This window comes from Peromyscus maniculatus, chromosome 9 (genome assembly GCF_049852395.1).
Source record: "Peromyscus maniculatus bairdii isolate BWxNUB_F1_BW_parent chromosome 9, HU_Pman_BW_mat_3.1, whole genome shotgun sequence".
NCBI lineage: Eukaryota > Metazoa > Chordata > Mammalia > Rodentia > Cricetidae > Peromyscus > Peromyscus maniculatus.
This window is the reverse complement of record NC_134860.1, coordinates 5,377,245-5,395,164: the sequence shown is the minus strand read 5'-3', so window position 1 is coordinate 5,395,164 and position 17,920 is coordinate 5,377,245. Positions and strand designations below refer to the sequence as shown.

The 17,920-nt window shown below is 49.7% G+C and overlaps 1 protein-coding gene and 1 pseudogene across 2 annotated transcripts in view; both read left to right on the top strand.

The window, feature by feature from the left end:
* Sh3bp5 (SH3 domain binding protein 5) overlaps positions 1-17,878 on the top strand; it is a 71,631-nt gene extending 53,753 nt beyond the window's left edge. For both annotated transcript variants that reach the window (XM_006981527.3, XM_076544229.1), the window contains 6 exons: positions 2,019-2,183; positions 11,529-11,659; positions 13,135-13,177; positions 13,887-14,106; positions 15,827-16,087; positions 16,447-17,878. In XM_006981527.3, coding sequence (XP_006981589.1) covers positions 2,019-2,183; positions 11,529-11,659; positions 13,135-13,177; positions 13,887-14,106; positions 15,827-16,087; positions 16,447-16,658 — 1,032 coding nt within the window. In that variant the 3' untranslated portion in view covers positions 16,659-17,878. The remainder of the gene's footprint in view (positions 1-2,018; positions 2,184-11,528; positions 11,660-13,134; positions 13,178-13,886; positions 14,107-15,826; positions 16,088-16,446) is intronic.
* Positions 2,196-9,415, top strand: LOC143267223 (ATP-dependent RNA helicase DDX18 pseudogene; annotated as a pseudogene).
* Positions 17,879-17,920: the final 42 nt, after the last annotated feature.

Here is a 17,920-nt window from a genome sequence, read left to right as displayed (position 1 = left end):
CCCTGCTCTGGTGGGAAATTGGAGGTGAGCCCAAGGAGAGCTGGGGCTGTAGTGTGATGCTGCTTCCTTTGTTAGGGGAGCATGTGCTACAGTGTGAGTATGGAGGTCAGAGAATGGCCTCCGGTGTCAGCTCTACCTTCCACCTTGTTTGAGACAGGGTCTCGTTTCACTCCTGCGTTCACCAGGCTAACCGCTGGCCTCTGAGCTTCTGGGGAGTCTCCTGTCTCCTCCATCTCCCATCTCACTGTGGAGTGCCGGTGTTACAGATGTGTGCTACCGGATCTGGCTTTATGTGGGATCTGGGGACCTGAACTTAGGTCCTTACACTTGGCACAGCAAGCCATCTCCCCAGCCCTGTGTCTTTCTTTTTTTTGGGGGGGGGGGGATTTCAAGACAGGATTTCTCTGTGTAGCTTTGCGCCTTTCCTGGATCTCGCTCTATAGACCAGGCTGGCCTCGAACTCACAGAGATCCACCTGCCTCTGCCTCCCGGGTGCTGGGATTAAAGGCGTGCACCACCACCGCCCAGCCCAGCCCTGTTTCTGATGCAGTCACGCAGACACATCACGTGGCCCACTCTTGAGGGAGGAGCATCATTGTCCACACACAGCAGTGTGAGAGTCACCTATGCAAATTTATAGTTTCTGGTAATCACTGAAGTAAAATTAGTTTCGGTATGTTTGATTTAATCTAGCATATCTCGAATATTATCTCGTCATTGATCAGAAAAATGACTAATGGGATAATTAACTTTTTTTTGTTCAGTCTTTGAAATGAAGTGTTTTTTCTTGTCACGTGTATGTGTGTGGTAAGCATACATGTGTGTTTGCATAGCCACATGTGTGTGGGTGGGTATCAGGAATCCTCCTCAATCAGTTGTCCACCTTATTTTTTGAGGCAGGGTCTCAGTCAAACCCAGAGCTCTGAGGTATAGCTCGTCTCTAACCAGCTTGCTTCAAGGACCCTGCCTTCATTTTCCCAGCTGTGGCAGGTGCCACAGCTCCCCGGAATTTATGTGACTTTCGGGGATCTGAACCCCTAGGCCTCTTGCTTCTGTATTGTGCAAGCAGCAGGGGCTGAGTCTCAGTCCCCAGAACCCACATAAGAAAGCCAGGCGTGGTGGTGCGTGCTGTGATTCCGCACTGGGGGCCTGGTGGTGGTGCTGTGATTCCACACTGGGGGCCTGGTGGTGCGTGCTGTGATTCCGCACTGGGGGGCGATGGGTTCATCTAGCTCGCTGGCCAGCCAGCCTAGCTTAACAGGTGAATTTCAGGCCAGTGAGAAACCTTGTCACAGAGAACAAGGATCTAGGGTTAACCTCGGGCTTCTCTGCGTGCACACGTACACACACAGACACACATATGCACATAGACACTCATGTACACACACACACACACACACACACACACACACACACACACACACACACACACACACACACACCACACCACACCACACCAGCATCACATGTGCTGGGGGCTGCTGTAGCTGTGAGGATGGCTGTAGCGTTGTGTGTAGGTCCTGGGCCTGGCCCCTGCCACAAGTGGCCTGTCTCTGCAGTTAGTGCGGACTGAGGCAGTGGCCACGCTAGGCTGGCACCCATGTTGTGGGGCGTTTGCCTGAAGCCTTGCTTCTGACCAGCTTTGGAATCTCAGGGGTGAGGATGTTTTCAGCTACTGTGCCTCATCTGTAGCCCAAAGCCCCACAACTATGGTCTCTGGGGGCACTTGCGGTTCTGATGTACAGGGGAAGTGCCCAGGACTGCTGCGCCTGCCTGGGCTTCGATCCTGAGCCAGGGCTTTGGAGAATGGCCACAACTGCCTTAGCCATCGCCATCACAGATGCGAGATCTATGCGGTTACTTGTCTGTTGAGCTCCAGACTGTGAAGACTGTCCGCTGGCCTATCTGGGTTCCACTCAGCATTCAGCCACCTGTTAGCCCGTCCCATTCTCCGGGGTGGGGGTGATGGGCCCCAGGGACTCCTGGCCTTTGCCTCACATGACCTTCTCTCTCAACAGGCTCAGCTGGAAGCTCAGAAAGCCACACAGGACTTCCAGAGGGCCACCGAGGTGCTCCGTGCTGCCAAGGAGACCATCTCCCTGGCCGAGCAGCGGCTGCTGGAGGATGACAAACGACAGTTTGACTCCGCTTGGCAGGAGATGCTGAACCACGCCACTCAGAGGGTAGGAGTGACCTGTGTGCACTGGCACCTGGACCTGGATGCTGTGTGTTCTTTGGGTCCCCACAGGAGTAGAGACAGGTTCCTGGGTAGCATGAAATGCTCCTGTAAAGATCATGGACTGTCTGCTCTGTGTAGCCTTTTCAGGGCACTGGCTTTAAGCCACACTCAGGCATGACAGTCCCCCAGTGGCAGATGAGGCTCATCTTTCTCTGTGTTGCCTGAAACTTGTCTGGTTCACATGGTCCCTGAATGTCTTGGCAGTGGAGTCAGATTTCCCAGAGGGGCCAGGATGTTCTCCAAGGTTGGCTCCCAGGGCACCAGAAGGACCACCAGTCGGTCCCTGGTAGAAGTCCCATTAACAGTCTCAGCCTGCCCATGGGTGTGTATGATGGTGGGTGAAGTGCCTAGCCCAGAAACAAGTGGGCACGCACGCACTCAGGCAGGGCCTTCCGGGTGCAGCTGGGTTCTGGGGAGCAGTAAGCATGTAGCAGGCAGTAGCTGGGAGTGCTTGTCATGTGTGGTTTATGTCAGCATTATTTGGCTCTCTACTTGCTCCCAGGACTTCCTCTCTGGCCACCTTGCTCAGAATTGGAAGTGATAATTGTCTTGGTCTAGGTAGGCTACTAAACAAAAGTCCATAAACTGACTGGCTCCTACATAGAGATGTATTTCTCACAGTTCTGGAAGCCAGGAAGTCCAGATTCAAGGCTGACATATGTGGTGTCTGACTGTTTCTGGTTCTCAGAGGGCCATCTCCTCTTCAAGTGGCAAATGAGCATTCTCTTCTTGTGCGAGGGATCGAACCCAGGACCTTTCACATTGTAGGCAAGCAGTCTAACGCTGCACTACATCCCCACTCCTTGGGCACTGGTCTGATAGCTCTGCTCCCTGAAGGCCCACGATGTCACCACACTGGGGACATTCCTACCCCACTTGACGCTGTAGTTTGCTGAGGTCACAGAATATTCCTGGATACTGCGTCCCTCTACCAGGTACAGCTCTAGTTCTTCTGACTCTTGGTCTCCATGGCACCAGCTTGTCCCCCACAAGGCCAAAGGTTTCTGTAGGGCAGGCAGACGAGCTGCGGACCCTGAACGCAGACTGTAGCTTTGGTTTCAGTGAGGGACAGGAAGGCTGTCTGTGGGGCTAGACAAGAGGTCCAGGAGTCAGTGCCAGTGGCTGCTCCTGTCAATCTCCCCTGCCACAGTTGCTCAGGTCCTGATGACTAAAGATGGCCGTGAGTATCTTTAAATAGAAAAGCCTGATGTACAAATGACTTCAGGAGGCAGATTGGACTTGACTTTTCACCAACTCTCCCTGGGGCTGGAGACAGAGCCTGTGGCTGGCGGCCTGGAGCTTCCTGCCCCCTAATGGCCATGATGCTTATAGACCCAGCGAGGCTGAGAAACCTGTAGAGAAACCTGAAGGGGAGGTTGGAAGCTGTGCAGAGCCCTGGTAGAGGAGAAGAAGCAACTAAGGAAGCCGCAGGCCCGCCTTTCCTTTTGGTTCTCTTGCCCTCCAAAGCTGTCGATCTGTAGCAGCCTGTAAGAGGCCATTTCAGAAATCCCAAATGTGCCTGTTATGCTGGTGTATGCCTATAATGCCAGACAGGAGACTGAGACAGCTGGACCAAGGCTAACCTGGGCTATGTAAGGAACCCTGTCTTTAAAAAAAATGAGAAAGAAACCACTGGATCTGTTCTTATGAAATAAGAAAGTCCACATTTTAGTCATGGGGTTAACAGTGGTGGGTAACTGCACACAGAGAGGCCTCCCAAGACCCTCACACTGTCCACAAGGCACCACATGCTTAGTCTTTGGAAAGAGCGTTCTGGGGTCTGCAGCAAACAGACTGTGGAGCTTTACAAGGTCGCTTCAGACCTCCTCAGGTCAGTTAGGGATTCACAGTGGCCCGTGGGCTCTCTGGCCACTAAAACAAAGGACCCAGGCATCTGGTTCATGTCGTAGGGGGCAGCAGCCTGTGTGAGTCAACGTGGAGTTCTGGCTCACAGGCTCATCATGGACAGTGTTTCCTTTACTTTGGTTCCGTCATGGTTGCATAGCCTTGGGATGCTTCTCCTTGAACTGGTGAGAAATGATCCTCCCCTCTGAGCAAATAGCTCGGTAACAGAATAAGTGCTTGCCCTTAGCCTGTAAGAAGCCAGATCCATCCCTGACAACAGGGGGGGAAAACCACATAAAAATGCTCTTGAGACCATGACCTTTCCCTTACCTCATTAAACTCTCTTCAGAGCTTCAGCCTGCAGGGTAATACAGACACAGTCCTTCCTGCAGTCCAGATGCTCATGCTTGGCTCTGAAATAGCATGAATGACTGTGACCCTCTGTCTGAATCACGCATTTCTCCCAATGGGACTCCTGGGGACCGTTTCCCAGGCCTCCTGGGGGCTAGCATGCTGGGATGCCTCAGCACAAGGCCATGCAGGGCAGCATGCCTGGCTGCCTTCTGGAGATGCCAGGAAGCCTGTTTCATTAGGGGAATGGAGCGTCTTATAACCCTCTCCTCCATATCTCCACATGGTCCTCACTTGAGGCCATCTGTCTCCTCTCAGTCCTCAGTCTAATGGCAACATTAGATGGCCATACTGAAGCTGTGACACCCTAGACGTGAGGAACCCCAGTATTCTCTAGTGGTCACGTGTAACACCACAGACAGGCCATGGGGACAGTTCTGGACTTGGTGCTGAGAAACAGCACAGGGTTCCAGTCACACTGCCATGTCTGCAGCTGAGCGCCTCCCTCGGGGCACGGGGCTCTTGTCTGCCGTTCCTCACACCGGAGGGAGGCTGGGTGGCAGAGGCGTCTCCAGACCTTGGCGTCTTTGATCTTGAAGCAGCCTTTTGGGGAAGGCAATGGCCTTCCGTTCTCCAGACAGCAGCGCTGGCAGCCGGAGAGGGAGGAATTGGCTTTCCTCGTGTCTGCTACAAGGGACCAGGTGGAGGAAGAGGGAAATGTGGCGTGGACAGAGGAAGGCAGTCCTTGCTGATGAGCTGGCAGCGGGGGTTCCTGGGGAGGAAAGGACAGGGCATGGTCAGCCCCTCCTCCAGGCTTCCAGGATGGAAGAAGAGTCGCTGCCAGGGAAACTGCCTGAAGGGGGATGAGGGTACCTTATGTCCCCTGCGTGGCGTAGAGGTGCAGTCTGGAGTTGTTTGGTGAGGCTGTGAGATGGGGAAGCCCCTTTCCGCCTGGAGGTTTCGGGTTAGAGAGAGGCTGTGGATGGGCCCCAGGACAAGGCCCAAGTTGGGAAATAGTCTAAACCACCGGAATGAAGAAGAAGACCTCTTCCATCTTAGACAGTTGTCTCTTTGAGCTACGTTCACCTGTTGCCTTCTGGCTCCGATAAGGATGTGGAAAGCAGAGCACCATTGCCCATCTTTGTGTGTCCTGTGTGGTCATGCCATGGCTGTGGCAAATGGGACACAGGACCTGTGGCAAGATGCAGAGGAGAGCCGTAGCCTGTTAGAAGTGTTTGCTCCAAGCTGGGCATGGTGGTGCAAGGGATCCACGGACCGTGTGTCAGATGGTAGGGAATACGGCATCTCAAATAATGAAACAAAAACCAGTGAAATGCTTACTCCCACGAACTACCCAAATGCCACGAACTCAGGACCCCTCTCCACATGCTACCTCTGCGACCACAGCGCCTCTGAGCAGCCAGAGCTACCCAGCTGCCTGGATCCCACACTGTTTTGAATGATACCTATTGTAGCAGGAGCTGCAATACCCCGCTAGGCTATCAACTCCAGGTTTGGCCTCTTGTCCTTTGCCACAGGAGGTGCTTATTGGTGTAAATGGTGTGTCAGTGTGTCGGTGTGTCAGTGTGTCAGTGTGGTGGCAGCAAAACAGAAGAGCACCTTGGAGATGGGGATAGGGAACCTGAGTCTGGACGAAATACCCGACCAACAGGAGCTTCCGGGAGCCAGGGGTGGCCCCGGAAAAGGCTTTCCTCTGTGGCTCCATCTCTCTTGACCCATGCTGATCCACCTTTCCAGGGAGGAGGTTTTTGTCCCTGGGCTCCAACTTTGCCTCCCCTCATGTCTAATTTCCCTCTCCTATCACTGCACACAGCTTATGCCTGATTCTAGGCTGCTGATGGAGGAGCCTCCTTGGTTTCCTAGGCAGTGTACCAGGGTGATTTGCTTGGTGGCCACTGGGCAGGAAGCTGTGTTTGTAGTGGTGGGGGTCTCTTTCCAGGGCTGGAGGTTGTGTAGGTGGAGAGGGGATGCAGACGAAGTATAGTGATGTGTCCTGATAGCGTGAGGCAGAAATCCTGATGTGTGCCGCCTCTGAAGGCATGGCTGGCAGTGTAGCAAAGTGCTTGGGGCGTTCTGGGTGCTGACGTTTAGAAAGCCTTTGCTTGTTTGCAGCCTGGGAGCTGACGTGGAATGAGGTTCCATGTACAGCTGGGGAGAGCCCTGCTTTGCCTGGGACACTTTCTGTTCAGCAGCTTGGAACAGCATCTTTTCAGTTGAGTCCACTTCAAGTGCATCTATTCAGTTCTGGGCAGAGCTCCCCATAAAAAAACAAATCACCTCTGATATATTGTCTGAGAGGCATGGGGTTTTCAGGTTTCATAAAAGTTAGGCCAATAATTCATTAAGAGCCCAGCCCCGGTGGTGATTGTGGTGGTGGTGGTGGTGGTGGTGGTGGTGCGGCATAGCCTTTAATCCCAGCACTCAGGAGGCAGAGGCAAGCAGGATCTCTGTGAGTTCTAGGCCAGCCTGGTTTACAAAGTGAGTTCCAGCATAGCCAGAGGTGTTACACAGAGAAACCCTGTCTCAAAAAATCAAAACAACAACAACAACAATAGTAATTCATTTAAAGCTTAAGATTCAAGACTAGACTGAGGAGCTACTGCTGTTTCCCCATGTGTCAAGCATGAGATACTTATTTGTTCCATTGTGAAATATTTGTGTTAGAAATAAAAAAGAGAAGGATTCTTTTAGCTCTCTAGCTAACATGTTGCCTTGCTCCAGCCCGACTCTCTTCTCGCCTTTTCCTTAAAAATTATTATACATTGGCGACACACACTTCCGTGTTCCAACTGTGCACATGTACCCGCTGCTCCGCGCAGCCTGCTCGTGCGGCCGGGCAACATGTCGCACTTACAGATGAAACTCCTGCGCAAGAAGATCGAGAAGCGGAACGTCAAGCTGCGGCAGCGAAACCTGACGCTGCAGGAAGCATCAGACATGAGCCTGTCACTGCCTCAAAATGGAGATGTGCCTAAAGAAGAAGTCAGAATCGGAAAAGTTAAGAAAGCCATGAAACATTCTGTGAATGTGGGCTCAGCACAAGCACAAAGTGGAGGCATGCCTGAAGAGACGGTGGAAAACTCGAAAGTTAAAAGATCACCCCAAAAGCCTACCACTTTAATTAATGGGGAAACAGCAGCAATGCCTTCTCCTGATTCAGAACCAAAAAAAGAAAAAGAAGAAGAAAAAGAGGAAAATGGCAAATGATGCTGGGCCTGACACCAAAAAAACAAAAACCGAAGAAAGCATTGGGGCTCACGAGGAAGCAGAAGATGGTGTGGAGGAGCCAGATGGCAGGGAGGAGCCAGCCTGCCCCTCGGACTGACAGGTGCTTTCATTTGCTTCCCTGTGGAACCTCGTCAGTGAAAACACTCTGAAGACTATAGAAGAAATGGGCTTCAAGCGCATGACCGAGATCCAACATAAAAGTATCAGGCCACTTCTGGAAGGCAGGGATCCTCTGGCAGCTGCGAAATCAGGCAGTGGCAAAACCCTTGCTTTCCTCATCCCTGTGATCGAGCTCATTGTCAAGCTGAAGTTCATGCCCAGGAGTGGAACAGGAGTCCTGATTCTCTCTCCTACCAGAGAACTGGCCATGCAGACCTTCGGTGTTCTGAAGGAACTGATGACGCACCATGTTCACACGTATGGGCTAATCATGGGTGGCAGTAACAGGTCTGCTGAAGCGCAGAAGCTCGTCAATGGCATCAACATCATCGTGGCCACCCCAGGCCGGCTCCTAGACCACATGCAGAATACTCCAGGGTTTATGTACAAGAACCTCCAGTGTCTGGTTATTGATGAGGCTGATCGTATCTTGGATGTTGGGTTTGAAGAAGAATTAAAGCAAATTATTAAACTGTTGCCAGTACGCAGGCCACCCATGCTCTTTTCTGCCCACAAACTCGAAAAGTTGAAGACTTGGCAAGAATTTCTCTGAAAAAAAGAGCCATTGTATGTGGGTGTTGATGACAATAAAGAGGTTGCCACGGTGGATGGGCTTGAGCAGGGATATGTTGTGTGTCCCTCTGAGAAGAGGTTCCTTCTGCTCTTCACATTCCTTAAGAAGAACCGGAAGAAGAAAGCGATGGTCTTCTTTTCATCGTGTATGTCTGTGAAGTACCACTATGAGCTACTGAACTACATTGACCTGCCTGTCTTGGCCATCCATGGAAGGCAGAAGCAGAATAAGAATAAGCGAACAACCACGTTCTTCCAATTCTGCAATGCAGATTCAGGGATACTGCTGTGCACAGATGTAGCCACCAGGGTGCTGGACATCCCTGCAGTGGACTGGATTGTTCAGTATGACCCTCCCGATGACCCCAAGGAATACATTCATCGTGTGGGTAGAACAGCCAGGGGCCTGAATGGGAGAGGGCACGCCCTGCTCATCCTACGCCCTGAAGAGTTGGGTTTCCTTCGTTACCTGAAGCAATCCAAGGTTCCATTGAATCAGTTTGACTTTTCCTGGTCTAAAGTTTCTGATATTCAGTCTCAGCTGGAAAAGCTGATTGAAAAGAACTACTTTCTCCAAAAGTCTGAACAGGAAGCATACAAGTCCTGCATTCGAGCGTATGACTCGCACTCCCTCAAGCAGATCTTTAATGTGAACAACTTAAATTTGCCTCAGGTCACTCTGTCATTTGGTTTTAAGGTCCCTCCTTTCGTGGATCTGAACGTGAGCAGCCATGATGGCAAGCTTAAAAAGAGAGGAGGTGGTGGTGGATTCGGCTACCAGAAAACAAAGAAAGTGGAGAAGTCCAAGATCTTTAAACACACCAGCAAGAAGACGGCAGACCGTAGGCAGTTCTCCCACTGAAGGGTCGGCTTTCCACCCGGACTGACTTTGCCCTAATTTCCCCTTTCTCTTTAGAAAGGAACTTTTTCAATCACCTTTGGATCTTTCTGCCTGTACTATGATGATAATATTTTATTTTTAAATACTCCCATAAACAAGCCATGTCATCGTTCTAAAAAATCATTATACATTTATAAAACACACACATTATAATAAGGTAAAAGCATAATTATTATGCAAGCAAAAAATATTATCATGGTAGTGGTTTGACCTGATAAAGGAGGAAATTACTGTTATACTAGTTCTGAATATTTGGATTCAAGTAATTGAATTTAGTCATTAATCAAAAAAAAAAAAACCCACAGCTCAGTCTTACAGGGCAATCCGAGGGCGTCACTCCTTCCCATGACTCCATCCTAAGTCAAGCTGGCAAAAATTAACCAGCCCCACTGTCCTTTGTCAGCTTGACACATGGACACATCACTATTAACCATGTTCCCAGGACCTCTTACTAATATAACAGTGTAAAATACAGGCCAGAGCCAGGCATGTGCATACCTTTAATCCCAGCAGTCAGGAGGCTCAGACAGGTGGATCCCTGAGAGTCCAAGACCAGCTGGACCTACAAACCGAGTTCCAGGCCAGCCAGAGCTACACAGTAAGACCTTGTCTCAAAAACAAAAAGGAAAGAAAAACAATAAAATGCAGCCAAACATTTCAAAGTTCCTTGGTGGGCTGGAGAGACGCTCAGTAGTTAGAGAATTGGCTGCTCTTCTAGAGGACCCGGGTTCAATTCCCAGCACTCACATGGAGGCTCACAACCATCTGTAACTCCAGTTCCAGGGGATCTGACCCCTTCCTCTGGCTTCCACAGGCAACAGGCACTCATGTAGTGCACAGACATACATGCATGCAAAACACATACATACATAAAATACAAATAAACACATCTAAAAAGCCATTTTAAAAATCTCATTGTCAAAAATTCAGCACATAAAAGTCTAATTTTTTCTTTTAACGTAGCCAAAGTCTCTTAACTGTGGATCCCTGTAAAATTAAAAACAATAACAACAAACAAAAAGTTAAATACTTTCTTCAAAAGGGAATATAAAAACAAGTCAAAGAAACACTCAACATCCAGCAGTATAAATCAAATTCTGTAGCTCAGTGTCCAGTGTCTGGAACTCACTCATGATCCGGATCTCCAGCTTTGCCACCCACAGCATGTGCACAGCTTGTTTCAGACTCAGGCTGCCTCCACTCAACACCTGATTCTTCCTTGGTGGTTGCTCCATAGTCCCAGCATCTCCAATATCCTGGGGTCTCCACTGCAACTGAGGCTGCACCTTCACCAGGGACTTCTCCTGGGCACTCAGGATGCCAGCCAGTCCTCAGTTTCTTTCCTTGATCTTGTCCATCCTGGGCTCTCTACTGAACCAGGGCTGACTGGATGTCAGAGAATTCCAGTAACCTTTCTGTGTGCTTCTTTCCCCTCAAGTTACAGACACCAGAGACCCTGCTGGGGTCTAGGAGAAAAGCCAAGGACCACGCTCCACTCCCTCACCCGACTCGGGTTAACAGGGACTGACCCCGTGACCTTGCCTAACCTTGTTGCCATTTCTCTAGTTGTACAGTATAGTGTGGCTGTACCTAGAAGACAGGGAACGCAGTTGTCCTTGCGGTTCTCAGTTCAAGCCAGCCTTGCTCTGGTCCTGGTTCGGGGCACTCAGGACTCTTGCTGTTGGTTTATCAACAGGTGTGGCGCCATGTTTCCACCAGAACTTTGCCTTTCTCTTGATGGTGGCTTTTGGCGAACCTCAGACTCTAATATGAACAACTTGAACTTGAACTGCTGGGAAGCATTCCGGGCTCCTCTGGGCCACCACTTCAGGAGTGTGGGGGAAAGGCTGCCCTGCTGACTTTTCTGCTGCCATGCCTAGTCTTGGTGCTTTTTGTTTCAATGTTCTTCTAGTTAGGTAGCTCTGAAGCCCCCACTGGTGCAGTTCGGCCATTTGCCTGTCCATCAGGCTGGCCCCGGGGTTCTCCCGGTTCTGCAGGCCCACGCAGAAGGAAGTAGATATGGGTGGAAGCTGAGTATTTCTCAGTCACTGTCATAGCCAACTTGGGTATGTGATCTGACAGGCTTTTTCAAACTATATCAGGAAGAAAGCAGATCCTGTTTGTTGACATTTAATTTTAATCTCCTGTAGATTTTCTCAAGGAACTTTTTGTTTTTTAAATGACATGAGGGTCTCTGCTGTTGTTTGGAAGGTCATGGAGGCCGAGCAGACCAAGACGAGGAGTGAACTGGTACACAAGGAGACGGCAGCCAGGTACAATGCTGCCATGGGCCGCATGCGGCAGCTGGAGAAGAAACTCAAGCGAGCCATCAACAAGTCCAAGTAAGTCTGGGCACGTCCGTCCCCGGGTGGGAGTGGCACTCTTCTGTGTCTGCTCCACTTTTTCTCTGCTTTCACTGAGGGATTACCGGAGCAAGCACTTTATATAGGTAGGCCCTAGAACTTCCTGCCTAGTGCCCTGTGCCCCCGGAGCCCTATGTGACACCCCCATACCACCCCCTGCTGCCACTGCCATGGGCAGGGATGCCAGCAGGGGGCAGGAGAATTGCTCCAGATATGACTTACATGGGTGACACGGGAAAAGGAATTTCCAAAGCAAACTATTATCTGGCCCATAGGCTACGCTTTGGGGACTCGGCTTTTTGCTTGGCTTTGTAGCTGATGGTATGGACTAGACAAGACCTGTCTCTTAGCGTGCCTGTCAGCACAGTAGGGGTGACTTAGCAGATATATATGACCTTCTGGGGTCACAGCCGGGAGAGGTGGTGAGGGTTCCTGGAAACCTCTCCCCTCCCCCATGGCCAAGGGAGAAGCTTCCCATGCTGCTTGCTTTGTTTGGTGTGAATACACGGAGTTTCCGGTCCCTAGTGCCCTCTGTATACTTCTCTCACACTTGACCTGTCACTCCTCACTGACCTGGTAAGGAAACAGACTCCCTGTGGTCACACTCTGCCAACCTCTACAGACACTTTTGGACAACTCCTGTCTGCCTGTGAGACTGGACCCCAGTTCCGTGGAAAGGCTTCAGGGGCTCCCGTGGGTCACTCTGTCGTTCCCTGTTGCTTTGGTCACACTTCCTTTCCTTGTGCTCCATCTTTGACATTCATGTTCACCTGGACATCTCCTACCCCTACCACGCTTCTCTACACCTTGGCTGGGCTGACATCCATTCCGTCTGGCCACTAAAAGGAGCTTATGCCCACATTTCAGATTTTCCTTAGGCACCAAGGGGTCTCGCAGCGTGTCGTCACCAGCAGTTACAGATGCAGGACATAGGGATTTGATGGAGGAGAAACAGCTCATCACTAAGGCTGCTACCAAGTGCCAGCTCTGCTGTCTGACCCCGAGTCCAGGGGGCTTGTCTCTCTCCTTGCCTATGTAACCTGGTTGGTTCACCAATACCTAGCCTTTGTCGCTGTACAAGAGGACTGACTTGAGGTTGAAGTGTCGGTCCTGCTATGCCCAGCTGACAGGAGGTGGTATTGCTTGCTTCTGTAGTTGGTCTCAGCAGAGGAAGTGTTTTTTAGCAGCCTGTTCCTCAGTCCCGTTTTCTCTATCGGTCAGTGGACCCCAACAGTCTCCCTAGAGTAAAATGAAGCAGGATGTAAGGTTTCTGAAATCTTGAGATGGGAGTGAGGAGGCTACTGAGCTTATGTATCTACTGAGACCTTGGGTAAGTCAGTAGCCCTGCTGGTGTCTGGCCTAAATCCTGAATGGCCTGACTGACTGCAGTGGATTGATCTATAGGAGTTCCCCGTGAGATCACATCCTTAACAGCTTCTTCCTGTCTTCTGCAGGCCTTATTTTGAGCTCAAGGCCAAGTACTACGTGCAGCTTGAGGTATGTGTGACCTTGGATTTGTCACTGTTTTTGTTTTTTTGCCCCTCCTCCCCCTGTCACTGTTTTGTTCTCTACCCCTACCCACACTCAAAACCCAACTTTAGTGTGGTAGCTGGCCTTCAAATGACCCATGTGCTGTGACGGGGAAATGGGGGAACGTATTCCTAGACCTTAGTTCTCAAATGGTGTTGGGTGCTTGCACGTTGTCTGGAGCTATTTACCATTCACTCACTTGCTCACTGAATTGTGCTAACTTACTAGGTGTCAGTGTGAGCTCCTAAGACTAGCAGTCCTGGAAACGTTTTGGTAGCAGAGTTCCCAGGCTCTCCACCCTACGTCAGAACCTTTGGGGGTTGGGTCAGCAGTCTGCATTGTAAGTAGCCCTATAGGTGATTCAGATACGGGACCAAGAACTTCTGTCTGGGACAAAGTGAGGCTACAGGACTTACCTGCCCACTGTTCCTTCCCTGGGGCTACATCTTATTAATAACCATCTCTGCATATTCTCATGTCATATGGACTGATGTTGAGATGATAGTGATTTTCTTTACAGGGAATGGATAGCCATGATGAAAGTAATTGAATACCCCTGAGGTCCATCATCTCTTGGGTGTTTTAGGAAGTTGTGTTGTAATCATGTGTAGCCCCTCTCTCAATAGGGATATGCAGAGCCACTCTGGCTAATCAAGTCCTCCATTTTCCCATTCAGCAACTGAAGAAGACAGTGGATGACCTTCAGGCCAAGCTGGCCCTGGCAAAAGGCGAGTATAAGGCAGCCCTGAAGAGCCTGGAGAGGATCTCCGATGAGATACACGAGCGTCGGCGTTCCAATGCCATGGGGCCTCGGGGCTGTGGTGTGGGGGCAGAGGGCAGCATCACATCAGTGGAGAACCTGCCTGGGAGCAAACCGGAGCCTGATGCCATTTCTGGTGAGTCTGGCCAGAGGAATCAGACAGCATCTGTGATCTGCTTTCAGGGCCATCGTGTCCCTATCCTTTGCCGGCCACTGGGGAACTGGAGGATTGGGCAGGCCTGCAGGCCCTTTGGTGGGTTCTCATGTTTTGTAGGACACTCTGTTCCTTGGTTTACTACTGAATGTTAGCATTCCGTGGTCAAGTAAGTCTGGGAAATGTTCCACCTCCACTCCTCTCACATTAGAACATTCAAGACTTTTAAGAAGTTCTGAGGACAGATTTAATAGGGACTTAGGACACAGAGTTGGTGACTCAGACCCCAGTTTACCACTGCATGGTGTGGGCTAGCAAGGCTAGCTTCAGCTATGTGATGGGGATGGCGTCTTCTCTGCTGTGAAGGTGAGGAAGGATGTTAGAGGTGGCAGCTGGCGCTCTCCCTGGGGTCTGAGCACATGGGATATCCTGTGCAGCTAGGATAAGCATTGACCTAGTTTCTGCTAGTGGAGAAAACTACACTGGGACACCGAACAGACACTTCACGGCTTTTCTTTTTCTGTGGAATAATCCATTGTTGTTTAGGCCCCTTCCTCAGCAATTCTTTTCTTTTCCTTATTAGTAGTATTTTTAAAAATAATGTATGAGTGTTTTTTTCCTACATTTATCTATGTATACCACATGCTTGCCTGGTATTAGAAGAGGTCATCAGATACTCTGGAGTTAGACAGTTGTGAGCTTCCGTGTGGGTGCTGGGAATCAAACCTGGGTCCCTGGAAGAGCAGCAGGTGCTCTTAACCACTAAGCCATCACTAGCCCCATGCTCAACAACTCTAGAAGACCACCAACAAATTCTGAATTGCCAGGTTGACGGAAAATGAAACTATAATGGAATCAATGACTCTGAATGAGTTATTTTATATATCACTTCATTAATCCCGTACACAGAGCAATCAAGTAGCTTGACAAGGCCACACAGTGGAGTTAGGATCTGAATTCAGTCTGTCTCAAGTAATACAGTACTTCTCTGGAATGCTAGAAGGCCATTGTTAAAGATGCCATAGGCATAAAGGGAACTAGGAAAGACCTTAAGAGTGAGAATGCAGGCTGAGGCTCTGAAAACAAGAATGGCGTGTCTCTGAGCCTTGGTTATTCTGGTCCCCAAACTCAGGCACAGCCAGAGCATTATAAATGAGTGTTGTTCTTTGCTGCGAACAGTGGTCTAGGCAGGCTTTGAGGGAGATCTGAAGTTACTAACAGACATTCCATGCAGGGCTGCCCTTTCCAGCGGCAATTGCTGCTTATGCCAGAAGGAAGACTTCAGTCTTCATTGTACGATTGCCTCTGTGTAGGACAGATTACAGAGGGCTAGTGTCTACATTTATCTTCCCATTTCTTTTTCTCTCTTCTTTCCCTTTTCTTCAGTGCTGGGATAGAAATCAGGCCTTTGTATATACTAGACATGCACTCCACCCTAGCCATCCCTAGCTACCCTTTCTAGGTAGCACCTGCTGGCATAGGATTATAGAGCAGGAATTAAGTTATTTCTAGAACACTGAGATCTAGCTGCTGCTGCTTTTCAAGATGCTCTGGAGGCTGGTCAGAAGGCTCAGGAAGGCTGTAGATCCTACAGACTCCATGCTGTGAGACTGTCTGCCAGCAGAGAGCGTGTTTGCAAGCCTTTAAGGAATTGGGCTACTAGTTAGCAGACTCCATTGACTGATGTTCTCTCTCATCATAGTGGCTTCAGAAGCCTTTGAAGACGACAACTGCAGCAACTTAGTGTCTGAAGATGACTCAGAAACCCAGTCTGTGTCCAGCTTTAGTTCAGGACCAACAAGTCCATCTGAAATGCCTGACCAGTTCCCTGCAGTGGCAAGGCCTGGCAGCTTGGATCTGCCCAGCCCCGTGTCCCTGTCTGAATTTGGAATGATGTTTCCAATACTGGGCCCTCGAAGTGAATGCAGTGGGGCCTCATCCCCCGAATGTGAGGTGGAACGAGGTAAGTTGCAGCCCAACTTGTGGATTGTCCATACCTTTGCTAGGGCTCTTCTGGGGTCCCTGGCACTCTGCCTGGCCAGCTCCAATCACATAGAATTTATGTCCCGTGTCTCTCCTTAGAACAGTCCCCCTTGGCAAATTCCCACTAGAGGTTTGCTTCCTAGCTATAGATGAGGATGGTAAATCTCGTCTCTAAAGATACACACTGAGGGATAAATGCAGTGTGTCCTCCAGTGCTGAGAACTTAAGATGCATGGTGGGCGGCAGTGGGAACTGCAGAGGGCTCAGGTGGCTGGTGCCAGGGCCTATGGAAATCCTGGAACTGTCAGCTCCCATTTGGCAACCTTTGTATCTCTACAGGAGACAGAGCAGAAGGGGCTGAGAATAAAACGAGTGACAAAGCCAACAACAATCGTGTCATCAGCAACAGCAGTGGTGGCAGGGGCAGGAGCCAAAGCAGCACGTCCCTTGAGGGCCAGGCCTTGGAAACCCGTATGAAGCAACTCTCCCTACAGTGCTCCAAAGGAAGAGATGGGATTATTGCTGACATAAAAATGGTGCAGATTGGCTGATCCACTCAGGGATGTGGCCCACGTGCACATCACATGTATACATGAAACTCAAGCAACATCGTGCCAATCCTCATTTAACACAAGCCAGACAGTATGCATTACTCTAAACTGCACTAACCGAGTCTCAGTGACCTGGAGGGCTGAAGAGTTCCCCTTTGGTAAGAGCTCTTGGGCTGGTGTGTCTCAGAGCAGAGCCACTGCAGTCAACTGTGACCAGGGTCACGGCCTTTGCAGAACATTCCCTGTAGCAGCAGTGTGGAAGCAATAACTAGTTTCTGTGAAAGAACCTGAACCAGGAAGACTGGACACTTAGACAGACTGGGGTCACCAGCCTACATCTCTATCCCCTCTCCCTCTCTATTTGGGGAAACTGAGATGTTCTCTCCATTATTATCACAGGGCACCAAAATAATTTTAAAACTCACACAAACAAAAACTCAAGTGTTCAGAACACATTGTTCTGACCTAGTGAAAGCTTAAAAGCAATGCCAAGAACACAATTCATTTTCATCACCTCTGGTGCTCAGAGGGGGATTTTTTAAAAGCATGTCTTCTGGACACCCATTCAAACCATTTCCGAGGAAAGCTACCATGAACTGCACTTTTGGGGGTGGGGCGGGGAGTGAGGTAGCAGGGACATAGCATAGGGGATTTGTGGTTGTGGGAGGCTCTGTAGCCTAACCCTGGCCTGCCAGCCAAGGGGGTTTATTCTGAGAAGTGCATGTGAAGAGTGGCTGCCACTCTTCTACTAGACTGACAAGAAGTTCATTGCTCTGTAGGTTGTAACTTCTACAATAATTGAGATTATTTAAGGTTTATGCTTCACCTAGTATTCCTTAGAGGAAACTGTCCTTAAGCTAGGAAAGGGAGTGGGCATGTGCTGGCAGAGGCTGGTAAATAGAAGCAGTGGATATTATACTAATAGTAGTGTGTTTAGACGCTTAGTGTTTATGGTTATGCATATTTAGAGCACTGTATTTTATTTGTCCTGTTTTATTGATTTGGCTTTTCTGAAGAAAAAAGCAACCCCCCCATTTCAAATTGTCTTTTAATTCTGTCACAGCTTGTAAATTTTAGCCATGTGTGTATAGCTTCATACAACAGTGGTTTCTCCTTTTTTATTGATGGATCCAGTATCCTAATTACAAGGTTATTTTGTACTTGTTTTACTACCTTGAGGGTAATAAAAACTAAGAGACTTTGTGACTTCTGATGAGAAAGCTGTTGTCTGTCTTCTGCTCTGGGAAGTCCCCTTGCTCTGT